General features: G+C 57.2%; 1 protein-coding gene across 6 annotated transcripts in view; it reads right to left on the reverse strand.

Annotated features, from left to right (window-relative positions):
• Positions 1-17,623, reverse strand: part of LOC122386505 (unconventional myosin-IXAa-like) — a 65,733-nt gene that overhangs the window by 34,377 nt on the left and 13,733 nt on the right. For 5 of the 6 annotated variants that reach the window (XM_043375764.1, XM_043375765.1, XM_043375767.1 and 2 more), the window contains 2 exons: positions 8,226-8,742; positions 2,932-3,026 (listed from right to left, as the gene is read on the reverse strand). In XM_043375764.1, coding sequence (XP_043231699.1) covers positions 2,932-3,026; positions 8,226-8,742 — 612 coding nt within the window. Of the gene's footprint in view, positions 1-2,931; positions 3,027-8,225; positions 8,743-15,520; positions 15,931-17,623 lie in introns of those variants that run through there. The other variant, XM_043375769.1, reaches the window with a different exon arrangement.

Consider the following 17,623-nt stretch of genomic DNA (forward strand, 5'->3'; position numbering starts at 1 on the left):
GCTGACCCAGGCAGTACAGGGGTCAGCACGGGTCATCGAGCGCCCTTCAAGTGGGCAATAGTCAGAAAAGAGCAAATAGGAGTGGAATGAGTAAAAGTGCCTCGTTAGCATGTGCAATGTGCATAAGCTCTGTACGAAACCTGTCGCCTCTAACAATATTTCAGAGCTGCATAATGACATATCGTTTGATCATCACTCAGTTGAGTAAAAACATGTAAAACCAATATACTCAGATCATGCGCTAGCCAGTTTATGAATCACCACAGTTCGCACATGCAAATATCGCATACCAGCACCTAGGAAACTTGAAAAGTAACATGACAATTCGTCACACAAATCCGCAACTAGCATAAACATGACATGTCTGCTTGCTTAAAGGTGTCCGATTATGTAATTACAATGCAAAATGAGTACGGTGACCACACCATCGTCCACACAGCCTTTTAGGGCCAATTAATCCGACGATAATCGCAACACCATAGCCGCATTCCAGTAAATGAGTTACAAAGTGAATGACTAAGTGAGTCGAACAATATTGGTAACATTATTTCATCACCCAGTGAGATTTGCTGCACGCCACTGAGTGCACGTCACGCCACTTCTCCTCAATAATATTAAAGGTGAATAGCGATTAGGCATTATTAACGATAATCAGCACCTCAAACAAGAGCACAGCTCCAGCAGCGCTATAACAATAATTGGACTACAAAGCACCGGGAGACCTTCATCGTAACATCTTAACCCTCGCCGGCACAGGGCGGGGGGGGGGGGGTGATGCAACCCCCCCTAAGGTTTTTCGCGAATAACTCGCGTAAAAAGCGGCCGATCGCGACGAAACTTTCAGTACCCTCGCATTGATCAATTTTACACGTTCCCTGAAAATTTCATGACCCTGACCCAAATGACCTTTGACCTGTGACCTCTTTTCCGAGACCATGTTTGGCCGGAATCGCGATTCGGCGTATGTCGGCTCGCATTAGCCGCGCATTTGCAAGCTTTTCGTGGTTTCAAACGTTCAAACATGTGATTTGATGTTGCTCTCATACATTAGGGTGGGTGTCAAGGTCACCTGAAGGTCAGGTCAGGTCATTGACCTTTGGTGGCCTCGGGTGACCTTGGTTCACTTTTTCGAGTTTTACATGCTTCTAGGCTAGTTTTTGGAGCTGAATTCGAATACAGCAACCATTTGAACATTTACGAAGTAGTTTTGGTGCCTTCGTAACATGTTACGAAGCTGTCAGAGGCGGTTGACACGGATTACGAATACCCGTCACAACCCCTACCGGTTGACCTGACCTGACCTGACCCGACCTGGTCTAAATGCTTAGAGACATCATCTCTGATCAAAATTAACACGATATTCGTGATCAGCACCCCGGAAAACCACAAAGCAGCCACACTTTACGACTTTCTAACAGGTCCCGATTTTCCCGGTTTTCGGGTCATTGACCTTACCTGGAAGGTCACCCAATGACCTAGGACCTTAAAATTGGGTATCATCGGCTTCCTCTCGTGACGGGCAACACGCTCGTTTTTTCCGCGAAGCTCTAGCTTGATCACGGGCCAAACGCGAGGGGGGTCGTACCCCCCCCCCCCCTTGTGCCGTCGAAGGACGCAAAATGGCCTGTGCCGGCGAGGGTTAACATCAAAGACCCTGGCTTCGAAGACCACCTGACGATAGTGCTCCTCCTTTCAAATCCTTCCACAACCTACACGATCACAGAGTGCGTATGTTGCCACACATTTGTCAGGAGCCTCTGTGCAGAGCTGTCAGCCACTGCCCGAGTCCCGACAATGGGATAATCCCCTCTGAGCCCCGTCAAACCGAGCAGCGCTGGCTGGCGCTGCCTCCCTCAACGGTCTGAAGTCGGCAGAGGAGGTGTCACTTCCCGGTAGCATCTTTCGTTTCGGCCGACTTCACAATCATTTGCTGAGTTCGCAGGGCACATTCGTGGCACAAAACTCGACACAATAATCAGCAGCGGCACCGGAGACGACCGTCGGAATGCCGACAGTGTCGGACGGTAGGAGCAGACGGTGCCGGAGAAAGCCATCGTTACGTGCGCCCGGGGACACGGGAGACAGCCACTGTTCATCAATTCCTCGCTGTCCGTCCGTCGGGACTCCCTCCCTGGCGCCGCGGACGGGGACAGCGGGTGCGCACAAATCGGCCGAGCTGCCGGCACCGTGACCGGTCCGGGCACACGGTCCGACGGCTGTCGGGGAGCAGGGTCTCGGGGAGCGGCGCGGCGACCCGCTAATGACCGCCACTGCCCGCTCCCTAACTAATGGTCCCAGGGACCGCCGGCGCGCGGGCTCCCGTGTCACCACAGCGCGGAAAAGGTACAGCGGAATACTACAGAGACAGTGAGATTCGTTTTAATTACTTTTGATTTTCGAATAGGCGCAGTTATGTGAGACGACCGAAACCGTCGAAAAACAGTTCCCTCCGCGCAACTACGCACTGTAACAACTACAACAAAAGAAAATTGACATAAGAAACGGCCTAGAATCATTCACAAATCAGTAACAAGGTGGCATGCGTAAATTCACGCCACCGCCTCCCTACCAGGATTGTGCGGAGTACGGTAACTGAGCCTATCAACGGTTCGTCACATGCACAGTACACACTCCCCCCAGTCTGTATCTGTATGCACCCCGATTACTCCTCTAACTCCCATATACCCCACGTGTGCGCCCCGATAAGTTCTCTACCACCCACATCCCCCATGAGCGCCCGGAAAGGGTCCGCTCCGCCACCACCAACATACCCCGCGCGCCTCCTGATAGCTCCACACCACCCATATCTTCCGTTTCCACCCCAATTGCTCTACTTCCACCCACGTCCCGTACTGACCCGTGTGCGCACTGATGGCTCCTCTAACTCTCACTAATTCCCACTCTCATGAACATCACGTAATCCCCACTCACCCGTGCACCTGGCCGTTCTCCTTGTAGTTGACCTGGATGAACTTGCCGAAGCGGCTCGAGTTGTTGTTGTGCGCCGTCTTGGAGTTGCCGAAGGCCTGCCGGAGGTGACGCACACATGTAACAACAGTCGTGGCTGGGCGGCGGAGAATCGGGGGCGAACGGGGACGGCCGCTAGTCAGTGCCAATACACACGGTTAGCTGTGAGTCACACCGAGCTCAACAACGTGTAAACTAGCAAACGCCCGAGTGATGGCGCCTCGCGGTCTGCAGAGGAGATACTGGTGGCAAACAAACAGATTTAAAGGAAATAGTTCACTTTTAACATGGGGTTTGGAACTGGAATAGCAGTTTTGTTGCTTGCGCTGAGACTAGCACAAATCAGAAGCTTTTACGGCCCAACGATCATCCTAGACGAAGATATTCCATTTTTCGTTCCGAAAAGAGTGCCTTGCAGAGGAATGCGTGCCTTGCTGAGGAATGCAGTCACGTCATCGTCAGCCAATCAGAATGCTGCTTACAGCCGATGGGTTTGTCCTACGCAATATGATTGGTCAACGCGTAATAAGCTTCCGCGTCAAACATTATTTTATATAGAATATAGTTCTTCTTATACTAAAATATAGAAAATAATCCTTTTTACAAAAACGTTTTGTTTTATTTTCTGATCATTTTGAGCATAAAAAAACATAAATCCATAGCAAAATACTAATTTCAGGAAAGTGAACTATTTCCTTTAAACAAGCTGAAGTGGGATTTGGTGTGCTGGTGCATCATCACATCCGATTAGCAATCAATGCAATTAGCATGACTCAACTGCACATGAAAATGTGAGTCGGCCAGAAGTTTCACGCAAGTATGGATCAGAAGCTAGTGAGATAATCATTAATAGGTCGGGGCCCATTCCTGCACTGGGTAGTGGGTAATGGTATGGTCCGTTGACTGTCAGCTCATGGATGGCGATCGGCCCAAACCACCACGCCGGCTACAGTACAGAGGATGGGCTGCATGATTACCCAGCGGCCACCAATCAGCGTTGGCTGGTCACGTGTCCGTATAAGGAGAGCGCCGTCTGAGGGGGGGGGGCGGGCCCGGCCCCGAGCGGCGGCCGTGACCCCCCTCACGGAAAGGCGCCCGGGCGGACGGAGCAGTCACGGAAAGGCGCCCGGGCGGGCGGGCCAGTCACGGACGCCCAAACCAGACAGTGGACGGCGGACGGCGTCAGAAGACAGCACGGAGCTCACGCCGGAGCTCTAACGAAGGCGGCTGGAGAAAGGACTGGAGAAAAGGCGACTGGAGACTGATGTGTGACTGTACTAGGGCATCAGTCACCAGGGCCCACCGGCGCCCCGGTGGGAGCCTCGGCTGACGGCGGCACGTCACCACGTCTCGGTACGTCCGCGTCACCGGTGACGTCAGACCGTGACCCGTGATGACGTCACCGGGCGCGGGCGCGGAGGCTCGGCCGATGACACGGCGTTTGGCACGACCGGCGCCGGCTCCATCCATCACGGCGCTGAGCCGACGGCGAATATGAGCCGGTGTCGACACCGAGCAGCCATTAGCCGCGGCAATTTCACATTCCCAAATATCCTCGCCATCGCTGCCGGCCGCCGGGCTGATAAAAAAAAACAAATTAACAGCGGCCGCCACAGGCAGCGATATTCCAGCAATTTTCGGCCTCTTCAGCAACGCTAGAGAATATACATTCGTAGAACGTCACCGATCAAAAGGTGTCGCTCGAAAACCATTTGTGTTCCAATTAAACTTGCGTTGCAAACTGCAAAAGCTATTCCGTATAATCAGAATAGCGAAGCAGAAGCACGTAAATATTGTTTACACCTGTCGATTCAAAACCAAGCAAAGCGATAAAGCCAGTCAACACTTGTGAAAACATACGCCCTTCACAGATGGAGGGCAAGGATGAAAGAGTTCACCCCATACGACGCTTTAAAGCCCGCATATTTAATGTGTATGGTTCAATGCCTGCAAAGCATGCATATAACAATCACATCTTGGCAAACATCCCCAATCACACGATATTTCAAACACTCCATTCCCAGCGGGCAGCCAACACCTAGCCTCTGATAGTAGCGCCGGTTCTCTGACCGGTCCTACATGGGATCTGGTCCCCGCAACACACCGCACGGCATCTGTTCCCATATCAGTTCCCATACCGGCGGGGATTAGACCGTAAACCCAAACAGCGGTCCCTCCGCAGCCACCGTGAGGAATGCCTGACTCATCGGGCACCGTCCGAGGCATGGCAACTGCAGCCGTCAGGTCGCCCGGGACCGGTAACCAGCGCCGGTCATTCAAGTGATGTCCTAACTGATCAGTGTTTATCACACCATGGAGATCGAACGGTGTTTACTGTTTGAGATAACGCCGTTCAGATGGAGTGCCCCTCGAGACACACGACCGACTGTTACCACCAACAGAGACTCGCCGGGGGAAGTGGAGGGCTGGGGACATGACGACCTCCCGAGCGACCTTCCCCGATGAGCCAACGGGAGCGACAGGGTGTCTGGGCAAGCAGCAACGGACGACTGGCTGCTCTAACAGCTTCCCCATAGCAGCGCTCCCAATCCTGACACGACTGCAGCATACTCGGCGATCCAATGGTATCGCCCTGACACGCACCGATGAGCCGTCTCTCGTAAACAAGATACAGTACCGAATCGGCGTGCACCGTCATGGGGGAGAGAGAGGGAAGGGTGCAGCTGCCGCGGAGTCAACCCCTCAGCTCATTTTCACCGAGATAGTCACGGAGTTGGGTGAGGTGAGAGGGGAACGACTATCGGGTAACGAGCTCGCCCCGCGGCGGTCAAATACGCATCAGCATTACCGTTCACAGGTGGTCACAGCTACCCCCGCTTCCAGTATCTCCACCGGCGGTGGTGCGGTCAGGGGGATGGCCCCTGCCTCCGGTCAGGGAGCTGTCGCTTCCGCAGACTCGGGTGACAGCCCCCTCAGCAGCCGCCGGTGGATTAAATACCCCCGTCGGTGAAATAATCACTCCCCTGGCGAACTGATTGCTACATCGGTGGACGGATTATTCCTCACGGTGGATCAAATGCCCCCATCCGTTTGCTGATTACCCTGCAGGGCGTTCAGTTTCCACCGGTCGGCGAAACACGACGGCGGCCGGTCGGCTGGCCGGTAGCAGCGTCGTGCTGTGTTTGGCTCCATAAAGCGGCGGCCGTCAGCGCTCGGTCAACACAGTGTCGGCCGGCCGCCCCCGTCCAAACAGTACGCCCGCCGGCACAACGGCGCCGCTGTGCGTCCCGCCCGCCAACGACACACGCCCCTGAGTGATGGTCGCGGCCCGGGGAGGAACGGCCGCCGCCGGCGCTCCAGGGTTGTGCTCGACTCAAAAAAATTTGCCGACTCGACTCATCATTCAACTTCAGAATGCCCTGACTCAACTCTGACTCAAACAAGGAGCTGATTTTTTCCCTTGACTCGACTCATGACTCAAGCGGCTCAATGAAAATATGAGTTGACTCAAACTTGACTCAAATTTTTTGTTGAGTCAAGTGTGTTGACTCAAAATTGACTCAGATAAAAAAGTTGTTGAGCGGGGGGGGGGGTGAAAAAATCCGGCAGGAGGGCCAGGCCTAAGTTGTTAAGCATGGGGAGGATGAAAAACTTATACTATATATTGTTTCTAGAAAGTTGAGTCAGCTGACTCATGTTCCTAAATGTTTTTGACTCAACTCTGACTCAACTCAACACCTTAATATTTTTGTCCGACTCAACTCTGACTCAACTCAACAGCTCAACATTTTATCCGACTCGACTCAAATCTGACTCATTTGAGTCAGAGTTGAGTCAAATTTCTGACTCGACTCATGAGTCAAGCACAACCCTGCGGCGCTCACAGCTCGCGACAGTGCGCCTCAGCGGAGCCAGGGACAGCAGGCTCCACATCGACTGCCGTGGTACAGTATAACAATGAAACCTGCGTTAAAGGTGGACAGGCCCGATGCAGCCCCGGAACAGCTACTGAACTGTGAGCCATGACGTCCAAAAAACGCGGCACCATTGTGCAGACTGCAACTTCGCAGCGCGGCCAAACCAAACACATAGGTGCCTGGCGCTAACAGTATGCCCATCGCGCACCTAGTGACCTGTCAGGCTTAATTAGGGACCAAGCAGGAAGGCAGTAAGGGCAGCCATCTGACTCTGAAACGTCCCTGTTCGCTCCGTCACTAGCAGTCAAACAGGAAGGCAGTAAGGGCAGCTATCTGACACTGAAACGTCCCTATTCGCTCCGTCACTAGCAGTCAAACAGGGAGGCTATAACGGCAGCGGTCAGCCTATGAAACGTCCCTGTTCACTCCGTGACTATCAGGCAGTGTTGTTATTGGACACCGACGAGACTAGACTATGGTGAGAAATCTAGTGAATCACACGAAACAATAGCCCCCGGTAAACTCCCCAACAGCGATTAGAGCCAGCGGCGATCAGTTCCGACCTGGCCAGTGCTAAATGTTCATCTACGGCAAAGGAGTCTCTGTTTTCTCCGTCTGCAGCAGGGGAGTCTCTCTTTTGCTGTTTGACACCAGCGGCAAGTATGCCATCCACCCCACCGGGACAGACAGCTCTGGACAGTGGGCAGTGTGGACGGGGCCGGTCACGGAGGCACCCACCCCGCCCGTGACACGCCCGGTGGCCTATCACGGGTGACAGCCGCCCGCCGGCCGGCCGGGACGGTGAGCTGTGAGGTTTGGACAGCGCCGTCAGCAATAAGCCACCGGCTGCCAGCGCGCCACCATAACTGTCCACATCACTCGGCAAAATAAATACATTGGTAATATGAAGATGAGCGAGATTGTTGTCTGGCAGACGGCACACATTTCTTCTGGAGTAGTGCAAGCTGAAACCGGCAGCCGACGGACATTAACAGATCGGTAGTCAGGTTGCAAATTTATCACCTCCCACGAATTTCGCTAATGTTCTTTCATTTACGATATTATGCTATAGAAGATGTCTTGGGAAATATGTTGAAATATTACTAAGATACAGTTACGTATGATTTAGTTTGTAACTATGTCAATTTAGTGTATAACTGATCTTCTGTTCATTATTCACAGCAAACGAAGACGTTGGAGACGGGCAGTGGCATGCAGCCCGATCAAAATGATGATGGAACCGTGTCATATTACGAGGGCTTATTCATTAATTGCATGTTGTCATAGAAGCACCAGTCGTATCCCCTCAACCCGACCCCCTCCACACCTCCAGCACAGTTCCCGGCCCAGCCGAACCCCCTGTTCACCCGGTCCACTCACCTCCAGGACGGGCCCGGCGGCCAGGATGGTCTGCTCGACGCCGCACGCCAGCGCGCCCTTGTGGCTGAGCGCCGTTAGGTGGTGCAGCAGGAAGTTGGTGCTCTCCGTCTTACCACTGCCACTCTCGCCACTGATCACTATACACTGGTTGCGGCCGCCGCGCAGCATCTTCTGGTAGGCGGCGTCGGCGATGGCGAAAATATGCGGCGGCAGTTCGTCCAGGCGCCGCGACTGGTACAGCTTCACATACTTGGGGTTGTAGATCGGGTAAAACTTGAACGGGTTGAGCGCGATGAGGATCGAGTTGACGTACGTGTAGATGTGTCCGCTGGCGAAGCGGGCGCGCAGGTTTCCCAGCAGCGTGTCCTCGGTGAGGTCGGGCAGCTGGCACAGGTCCGGGTACTCCCGGTCCCGAGGCTGGCACATGAAGCGCGAGAAGTAGTCCCGCAGGATCTGCGGTTCGGCCGACAGGTTCTCCGTCCATAGCGCGTCAGAGAGTTTGTCCCGCAGGTACAGTCTGCCGGGCGAAGAGCGGCGAGCGTCAGAAACGGAGGAAGACACGCATGATGGCACACGCACTGACACAAAGCATGTGGTACGCAGACATCACGAAGACGCACGTGAAACATTGGAGATCGCCTGTATTGAAGACCGTTGTTTGGGTCATACCTAGCTAACAAACTGAACAGTTACAAGGTCACGCGACCGCCTGACACACATAACTGATTACCCGACCAGCCTGCACCGCACACCCCAACACGGCACTGAGCGGGTGAGCAGTACATCCCCCCCCCCCCACACACACACACACACACAGCCAACACCATCGCGCTGTGTGCCTGTTTGCTAACCGCCGGTGCGTTCTACACAGACCAGACCGGGCGCGACGGAACGACAGAGGCTTCCGGGGGTGACCGTCCCGGGAGAACAAGGCGGCGGGCGGGGCATAGAGTGTCTGTATAAGGCTGGGGGGGGGGGGGGGAGGGCGCTCCCTGCAGTACCGGGCAGTGACACTACGCGCGCCCGAGTCTGTGTACTCGGGCTGAGGGGGTGACTGTACCCTGCCGTCCCGAGCAGTGACACTACACAGGACACACAGCACACAGGACCTCTGTGTACGCGAGCTGAGAGGGTGACGTGTGCCGCGCCTGACTCACTCTGCAGATGGCCTCAGCAATATAAACACAGCGACCAACGACCTTGGCCCGCCCCTCGCCAATATCCCCACCCGCCCGGAGACGGGTAACACTCAGATGTACCGTACGGCGTGACAACAGTCCCACATCACCACATATAGAACGCAGCACAGCGGACCTGCTGCTCAAATATAGCGCACCGCGCGACAACAACCATACATGGGCAGTGAGAAACGTCTGTGCCTGAACGGACACACCCTTCTGTCTGTCCCAAATTGGACGGCCCCGGCCCAGCCCATTCGTCACGTTGGTGTCGTTTGTGGGCGTTTAAGCGGTACCGGTGCCGCTCGGCAGGCCGGTCCACCGCGGCCGGAAAGTAACGGCCGGCGACCCAGGCTCGGCGGCCGGCCTCACGAACGAACCGGGCCGACGTCCAGCTGAGCACGGCACGGGAACTTTCCGCCCCGGCCGCTGGACGGCGGCCAGCCCCCGACGGTCGGCACAGAGCGCCGGCACTGGCACCGGTACAGCGCGGAACAAACATCGGCACTGGCATCAGCACCAATACGACAGCAGTACGGCACCAACATGGCGCTGAGAAAACGCGGCGGAGAGCAGCAAGAAGCACAGGACTGGGATAGAAGAAGGGAGTCAATCAGGGATCTATGTAACCAAATGAGCCGAACGCACGACCTCACGACAGTTCAGCAACCTCCTAACGGCGTCCAAACGACTGACCGCCGTCTAAAAGTTTGATTTACATTACCTCGAACGACTCGCACTCTTTATAGAATATCCAACCAAACTATGCGACCATGCCTATGCGACCCAGGCCACGAAGCATATACAACCAGCGGTGATGTGACGATGTCAATGAGAGCTGTTCTCATCAACCGCTCGCCAGTGATCGGTCCTTAGTCTCTGACCTCTCGGCGGTCACCCCTCCACCCCCACCAGTACGTCTCCCCCGCAGTGCCGCGTTGAGGCACGTGTCCGTCGTCCGGCGACCCTCCCACACACCTCGCGCGCGCCGAGCCCGGTCACGGCGGCGGCGCACCGTTACACCGTCGGTCCCCTGGGAGCGGGCGGCGCCGCCGTGGGAGCCGTCACGGCGTCACGGACTGTCACGGCGGCCGTGACTAGTGACCGGTCGCGGTGGGAGCCGGCCGGGGTCGTCTGTCCATCACTGTACCGTTCGTCCGGCCCGCTCCACAGCTGAGTGGCTCGGCGCGCTCCGTGACTACGACCGGTCGGTGCGGCGGCGGCTCCGTCCCGGAAAAGGCCGACTGGTGGGGAGTGAGTCACCGGCCGACGGTACGGCCGGCCAGGGACGGCGGCGGGGTCGCCACGGCACGCCGCCCGGTCACTGGTCAGACGGCGAGGGCTGTGGCGTCATCCAGTCACTGGTCAGACAGTCACAGGGCTGCAGCGTCACCCGCTCGGTGTTCCCCTGTGAGGCTGCAGTGTCACCCGGCCGAGCCTGTCATCGGCTCCCCTCAGTTGCCACTGCCGTGTAGGAGCAAATGTGGCCGAGGGGGCCGGTCGATCCGACCAGCTGCCTGCCGAGTATGGGCACCTACAGCGGCGCTAGGGGGCGAGAAGTTCCTCAGACAGCTGCCGCAGCCGCCGGGACGGGGATAGCCGGCACTGGACAGCTGCCGCAGCTGCCAGCCGAAGAGGGCCGACATTGGACGGCTGCCGATCCACGCGATTAGCGCCGATGGCAGGGCAGCTGCGTCTGGCTGAGTCACCACAAGGGACTGCTGGAGGTCAGCCCTCGAGAACCAAGACATGCATGGGCGGTCGGCTGGACCGACTGACGAATACAACGGTGTGAAACTGTGCCAGACATAGACACTGCAGCTGGTGTTCCATTTTAGAGTCTAGTGAGTCAATATGAGCGACTCAGCAAAAAGGATTTCACCTTATCACTGCAGCGGCGAGCAAAACCAATATTCAGTTTCACCACGTGATTCCGTTGCACTTGCATCACCAGGAAAGTGCGGCCGAGCGGTTTTTCTGCAACCTCGCCAGGGCCGCCCGAAGTCGGTCAGACAGAGCGCCGATACAAAGCCGACACGGTCCGAGTCCGCGCGGCACCGAACCGAGTCCTCACATCTCTGTCAGACACTATACTCTACCGTTGTCTATAGGCTTCGGTGCAGCTCAGCGTTCAGTCAGCTGGGCCGTGTACTGTCTCAGTTGGTCGGGGTGCCGTCGGTCGCACTAGGCCCGTGTTCGGTCCCAGCTGGTCCGTGTGCACCATACCGTCTCAGTTGGCCCGTGTTCGGTTCCAGTTGGTCCGTGTGCACCGTACCGTCTCAGTTGGTTTGCGAACGGTCCCCGCTGGTGTAGCCAGTCCGGCCGGCTGTGAGTCATTCATCAGTGAACGGTGCGCCCGCCGGGCCACTTGTCTCCACTGCAGTACCGCTGCGACCGGACCGGGCGCGTGCAGACGCTGACGTCACGCGCAGACACAGAGGAAAGGGAGAGCGGGGAGGAGAGGAGAGGAGAGGCCGGCCGGCCGGACATCCGCCGTGTGACGTCACCGGTGACCGGCTCCCTGAGCGGGATGACGTCATTGGGAAGCAGTGCGGTCAGCGGACAGTCCAGCTAGAGGGGAGAGCCCCCGCGACAGTGAAGCGTCCATCTGCGACGGGGCAGCGACCATCATCCCAGAAAGCACTGCAAGTCGGAGTTCAGCGGGGCAGAGTTCGCCGAGTTCCGCCCCCGCTGCTGGGAAGCTCGGCGCGTGCCCCTGGCCCACGTGAGCGCCAATACCTCCTCCCGGCCCATAAAGCACGAGGCTGCGGTGTTACTCGCCGCTCCGGCGGGCGCCGGGGCACGTCTGGCCGCCGGCACGGGCCGGCCAGCGCCATTGTTTGGCCGTCCGATACCCGTCCGTCCGTCCGTCCGTCCGTGTCCCGTGACGCGGCGGACTTTTCCACGTGTCGGCCGGAGCCTACAGGAGTCGGTGTCTCACACGCAAGCCCGCGCACCGCACCACCTTTGTACAGAGCCCGTTACTGGAATTTTACGGACCGAGGAATTCCGTCCGGTACAACACGTACGCCAGTGACGGCTTGCAAGCGTCTAGGAAGCCCGGCTACGCGATCAAACCCACCAGCATCAATGTTGTTCCGTGAGGTGATGGGGCCCAAGGCTAGGTCAGGTCTTACAATGCTCATCTAACCAGACCAGACCAGACCAGACCAGACCAGACCAAACCAAACCAGACCGACCCAGTGCAGTCGTCCCAACCAGTCCACCGTCCCAGACCAAGCCATTCATATCTGCCGACTGCCGAGGTCACCTCATGTGAGCCAAACCTATCCACATCTCATCTACGCGAGGCAACAAGTACGAACGACCGAGTCTGGAGACCGCGAGCCCGTTCCGGCTGTAATCCCACGTTTCCGGTCGGGCGCCCGGGGCGGACCGGCCGGTCGTGCCCGGTCAGTGAAAGCGGGCGACACGGACGGGTCGGCGGCACCGAGACACCGAGTCGGTCTGAGGTCACCTGTTCCGGCACCCGCAGCCGTTCCGGACAGCCTCACCGCCCGGCCCGAGGTCGCTGGTTCCGCCGCCCAGCGAGTCTCGCAACCGCTCGGCCTGGGTCAGAGCAGCGCCGTCCCAGCCATCACAGCCAGAGCACGTCGCAGGCCACCACATTCAAACGGCGTTGTATATTTGACTCTCGGCGGGCCCAGCGGCCGCGGGGCTAGCCTAACGACGCTGCAGATGAGTCCAAGGCTGCCGTAATGAGACGACCAAACGCCCCGATGACACATGGCTCCCGGAGCGCGGCTCAGGGCGGATGAGAGCGGTCCAGCGGCCGCACGGCCGTGCCGGTCCGTAATTTGAGCGATTACGTACAATTCGGATGAGCGGTTGCGTGGGCGATCGCTGGCGGAGGCTCCGTTAGTTGGAGGAGGTGCCGCGGTCACGAGAGGGGTGACTCAGAGCGTGTGTCACGTCACACATCCGGTCCACGGGCGGAGGGCAGCGCGTGCACGGCGCCGGAGTCCAACTGGGTCAGGTCGGGTCAGGCCGGGTCGGGTCGTGTCCAAACGTGTCGGATCGGGTCGGATCGGGTCGGATCCGGATGTGTCGGATCGGGTCGGGTTGAGTTAGGTCAGGTCAGGTCAGGTCGGTTGGGGCTGACATTCTGAGGGCCACACACAACAATATTGGGGAGACATGTGCACACTGACTGCCCTGCCGCAAGCCGCCAATTGTGAGGAGCTTAGTTCCCGGCTGGGGCAAGAATCATCCGAGCAAATTGCCTTTAGGGGAGAGTGGGGAAAGATGCCCAGGGGTTTGCTATGTCATATCATTCGAAAATGACGATCGGAAAGCAAAAACTTGGAGTTTCAACGGAAACCGACATTATTTTTCTCCAAAGATATCACACTTTCGTGCCTGAAATATAATAACTTTTTTTGCTATTAAGCATTTTCCTGAAGAAGTGAAAGGGGGCGTCTTACCCAACAGGGTGGGAAAGACGCCCCCTGGCGTTGGGGAAGATGCCCCCCTGCACTATAAGTGACATAAATGGGCACGTGAATCGCCTGAACGAATCAGTAGTCTCTTCGAGCCTGCAGTAGACACCAAACGTCATCGTAAGGGTCCTCAAAAGTAGTCGATAAGGGGCTTCAGAGGTCATCGTTAGGGCCATCATAGTCCAGCGCGGCCAAACAAGTCTCTGTGGTGGCGTTCGGAGACCACTGTGGGGCCCTTATAGGTCTTCGTTCATGATGATTGAGGGCCCTTGAGCCCATCGTGGGGACCTCACATGCCAGCGCGGTCCGTGGAGCCAACGTGGGAGCCCTCAAAGGATGTCGCGAGGGGCCCTGGAGCCAATAATGGGGCCCACAGAGGCCGTCGTGAGGGCTCTCAGAGTCAGATGCCGCCCAAAAAGTCGCTGTGTGGGCCGAGAGACCGGCATGGGGAGCACCCGACCGTACTGGACTCTCAATAGTCCCAGATCGGCTTTTGTCTCTGATCACAAGTATGTAATAAATGATTTGACGGGCTGCTTGAAGGACAGCCTACGGATTTAGGGGGGCGTCTTTCCCCATCAGAATCTTACCCCAAGGTACCAAAGTAACATTAAATCAGTATAATTTGTTAGCCATAAAACTACATCCTGAAACAAACTGTTTGGGACACAGTACACGCATGTTAATGTATCACGACTATAGCAAACGACGCAAAAATTATTTACCTTCTTTGATATTTACAAAGTTTTGACACCTAAATATTTTTTGAAAGCAGCAAATAAAAAACATGCAATCACCAGCCAGCCGTTGCCCAATTGAGCTTCGCAAACTTTTGTGCAGTTAACAAGGCAGTCTTCCACTTTACGCTAAGAACATTAATTTCCAGGTTCGATTCTTTGTTTCGCCGCTAGAGGGGGTGGGGCGTCTTTCCCACCCTGGGCATCTTACCCCACTCTCCCCTACCACAAGAAGCTGGGCAAGAACTTATACATCTCGATCTTTACAAATAGCTCCGCTATACATCGCTCCGTTCCGCTACACAGGACCAGTGTTCTGTATAACCTCCCAGTGCTGACTCTCCTAATGAACCACTCACGCACACTGACAGCCCGCAGCGTGGCGGGGCTGCTCGGGCGGCCTGTCCAGCACGATAACCCGCTGACAGCCGCGCCAGCCGCACCGCACGTGCGCGCCGGCGCCGACAGACGCGTCAGCTGCTGTTCAGGGCGGCTGAGTTCTCTGATCCCGGCAGCTAAGGCAAGGCGGCAGCTGGCTGCTCCTTCAGCCGGGGAGCTGGGGTAGGAGGGACGGAGATGGAGCTAGGGCGCGAGTCCCATCTGGGGTAGAACTAGGGGTAGAAGCCAGAGCTAGGATCAGAGCAGGAGCTAAGATGAGAGCTGAGTTACGGGATAAGGCGGCTGGCGGAGTTAGGTTTGGAGCTAGAGCTGAGGTGGGACAAGGAATAGGACTCAGTCAGCGCCAAAGTTCTAAGAGCCGAAAACAGATGAGAAGGCCGAAAAAGGATAGCTTATGACCAGAACGGGAACCAGTCATTTTCTACAGAACATATAGCCACAGCTCGAGTACGATATATTACGTTGCACGAGTTCCCACGCGGGTGTTGCACTGGGTCCGGCGGACGCCGAGCGGTACTCACACGCGGAACGCCAGACTGGGAGAGGCCAGCAGCTCGGGCGCGTCCGGAGAGACGGCCATGGTGCGACGATCGGTCAGCCGCTCCCACGGGCCGGGCCGCCGACGGTCCGCGTCACGAGCCGGCGTCACGGCACCAGTCACGGCGGTACGTCACACGGCACTGCGTCACGGCACGGGACGCGCTCACGGGCGGATCGAATGACGCGCGCGGCTCACAGGACCGAGTCACGGGAGCGAGTCAGCGCGGCGCACCACCGGACATGGTCCGAGTCGGCCGCCACTGAGACGGCTGCCACCGGCACGGGTCGGTCCGTGAGCTCTCCGCTCGGCTGCCACACACCACCGCCGCCGCCGCCGCGGCCTCTACTGCAGGCGAGCAGGCTCGGCGCGCTGCGGCTGCGGCCGGCCGCGCTCGGGCTGCGTCAGCGGCACACTGCCGGCCGGTGAGGTGACACAGCCCCGGCAGCCCGGCGGCGGCGGGGGCGGCTGCAGCTGCGACGGCACGTCACACCGACCCTCAGCAGCCAGCGGCGACGGCGGCCGGCCGGCGCACTGCCGCTCCGAGCCTCAGCCCGGTCTGCAGAGACCCGTCAGGTGGTCGACAGGTCACCGGAAGAGCGACTGCTGAGTGGTGGCTGACGTAGGAGTACTTACGGCAGCCGCGGAAAGCCGCACAAAACAAATTAACTGCGATCGGAGCGGAATTAACCGGAGAGCTGGTGTCGTAGCTCTGGCACGGACGTTGGCGTGTCGGCTGAAATTTACGGCCGACTGCCGAGAGCAGGGAGCGGCACACAAAGCTCATCGGGTGACGCGCATCCATTTCTTTCCGTCCTCCTCCTTCGACAGCCGCGGTGAGGCAGGCAGCCCGCTAAGCCTCCAGTTTTTAACGGCAGCGCCGGAATGACACACCAGGAAAAACGAACGCGAAAACCGAAACGGAGACGGAAACGGAAACCAAAACGGAAGCGGAGGCCGTGCTCGGTTTTCCATTCCCCAGTTTTTGGCAGCGCTTGGCTTTCTGTTGCATCAGGACGGTGCGCGCGTCAACTGGCAACAAGAAAATGACACTCGGCCCGGGGGCGCGCGGCTGTGCAGCTATTTTGGAGCGGCGCGGGCACGCGCGAGCGGGCGACACGGCCGTCGCACGCCGTCGCCGCCGATACGAGAGCGGCGCGTGCCTGCCAGGAGCGGCGGCGCGAGCCGCGCTGGCGATGGCGGTCCGAGATACGGGAATACCGGGCCTCGGAGACTGACAGCTGACAAAACAGCCAATGTCCCCGAATACCGGCCGCCAAGGTGGCGAGACGACGCGATGGGCGCGGCGGCTCGAGAGAATTGGAATAGACGGGGGCGGCGGTCCGCGACACTTCACACAGACGGGAGCAGAGATCACTGAGACTTCACACAGACGGGAGTAGAGACCAAGGATACTGCGCAGAGACGAGAGCAGAGACCAGCGAGACTGCACACAGACGAGAGCAGAGATCAGCGAGACTGCACACAGACGAGGGCAGCAGAGGTGCGGACGGGAAAGCATCCAGTGACGCCATTGATTGAACAACAATTGACGGTTGGTTATCAGCCTCGACAGAAAGTGCGATAACGCTGTCAACAATTTATCAACAAAGAAAGATGTGGCGCCATCACATTACAAGAGCTTCATATCAACATCTATAAAGTCGGCTTTCCCTACCAAGGAACAAATCACGGCAAAAATAAAGGCAACTGGACCAAGCTGCCTGGCTAAAGGAAAGTATCAGCAAGGAGGCCGGCATTTGGATAGAAGACACCGGATACAAACATTCCCGCAAAATATTTTACGTAAAAGAATGCAAGGTTTTTCATTGATCACGTCAGCGTTTCATAATTAGCAACGGAAGTTTGAATCATAATCGGCTACAGATCGGCCCACAAAACTCCTGGCCAAGCCCAATGAAACAGTCAGTGCCCCACCTCAGTCGTACCAAAAGCCGCACGTCATAGGTTCGCCTGGTGTTCACCTTTCACGAAGGCGACTCGAGTCAAAAACTCGTCGATGGGAGGCACTGAACCGGCCGCAGGTGCGGCAGGTTGTGAGTTGTGACTTGTGACGGTGCACCAC

This window comes from Amphibalanus amphitrite, unplaced genomic scaffold, assembly GCF_019059575.1.
Source record: "Amphibalanus amphitrite isolate SeventyFive unplaced genomic scaffold, NRLGWU_Aamphi_draft 000254F_arrow, whole genome shotgun sequence".
NCBI lineage: Eukaryota > Metazoa > Arthropoda > Thecostraca > Balanomorpha > Balanidae > Amphibalanus > Amphibalanus amphitrite.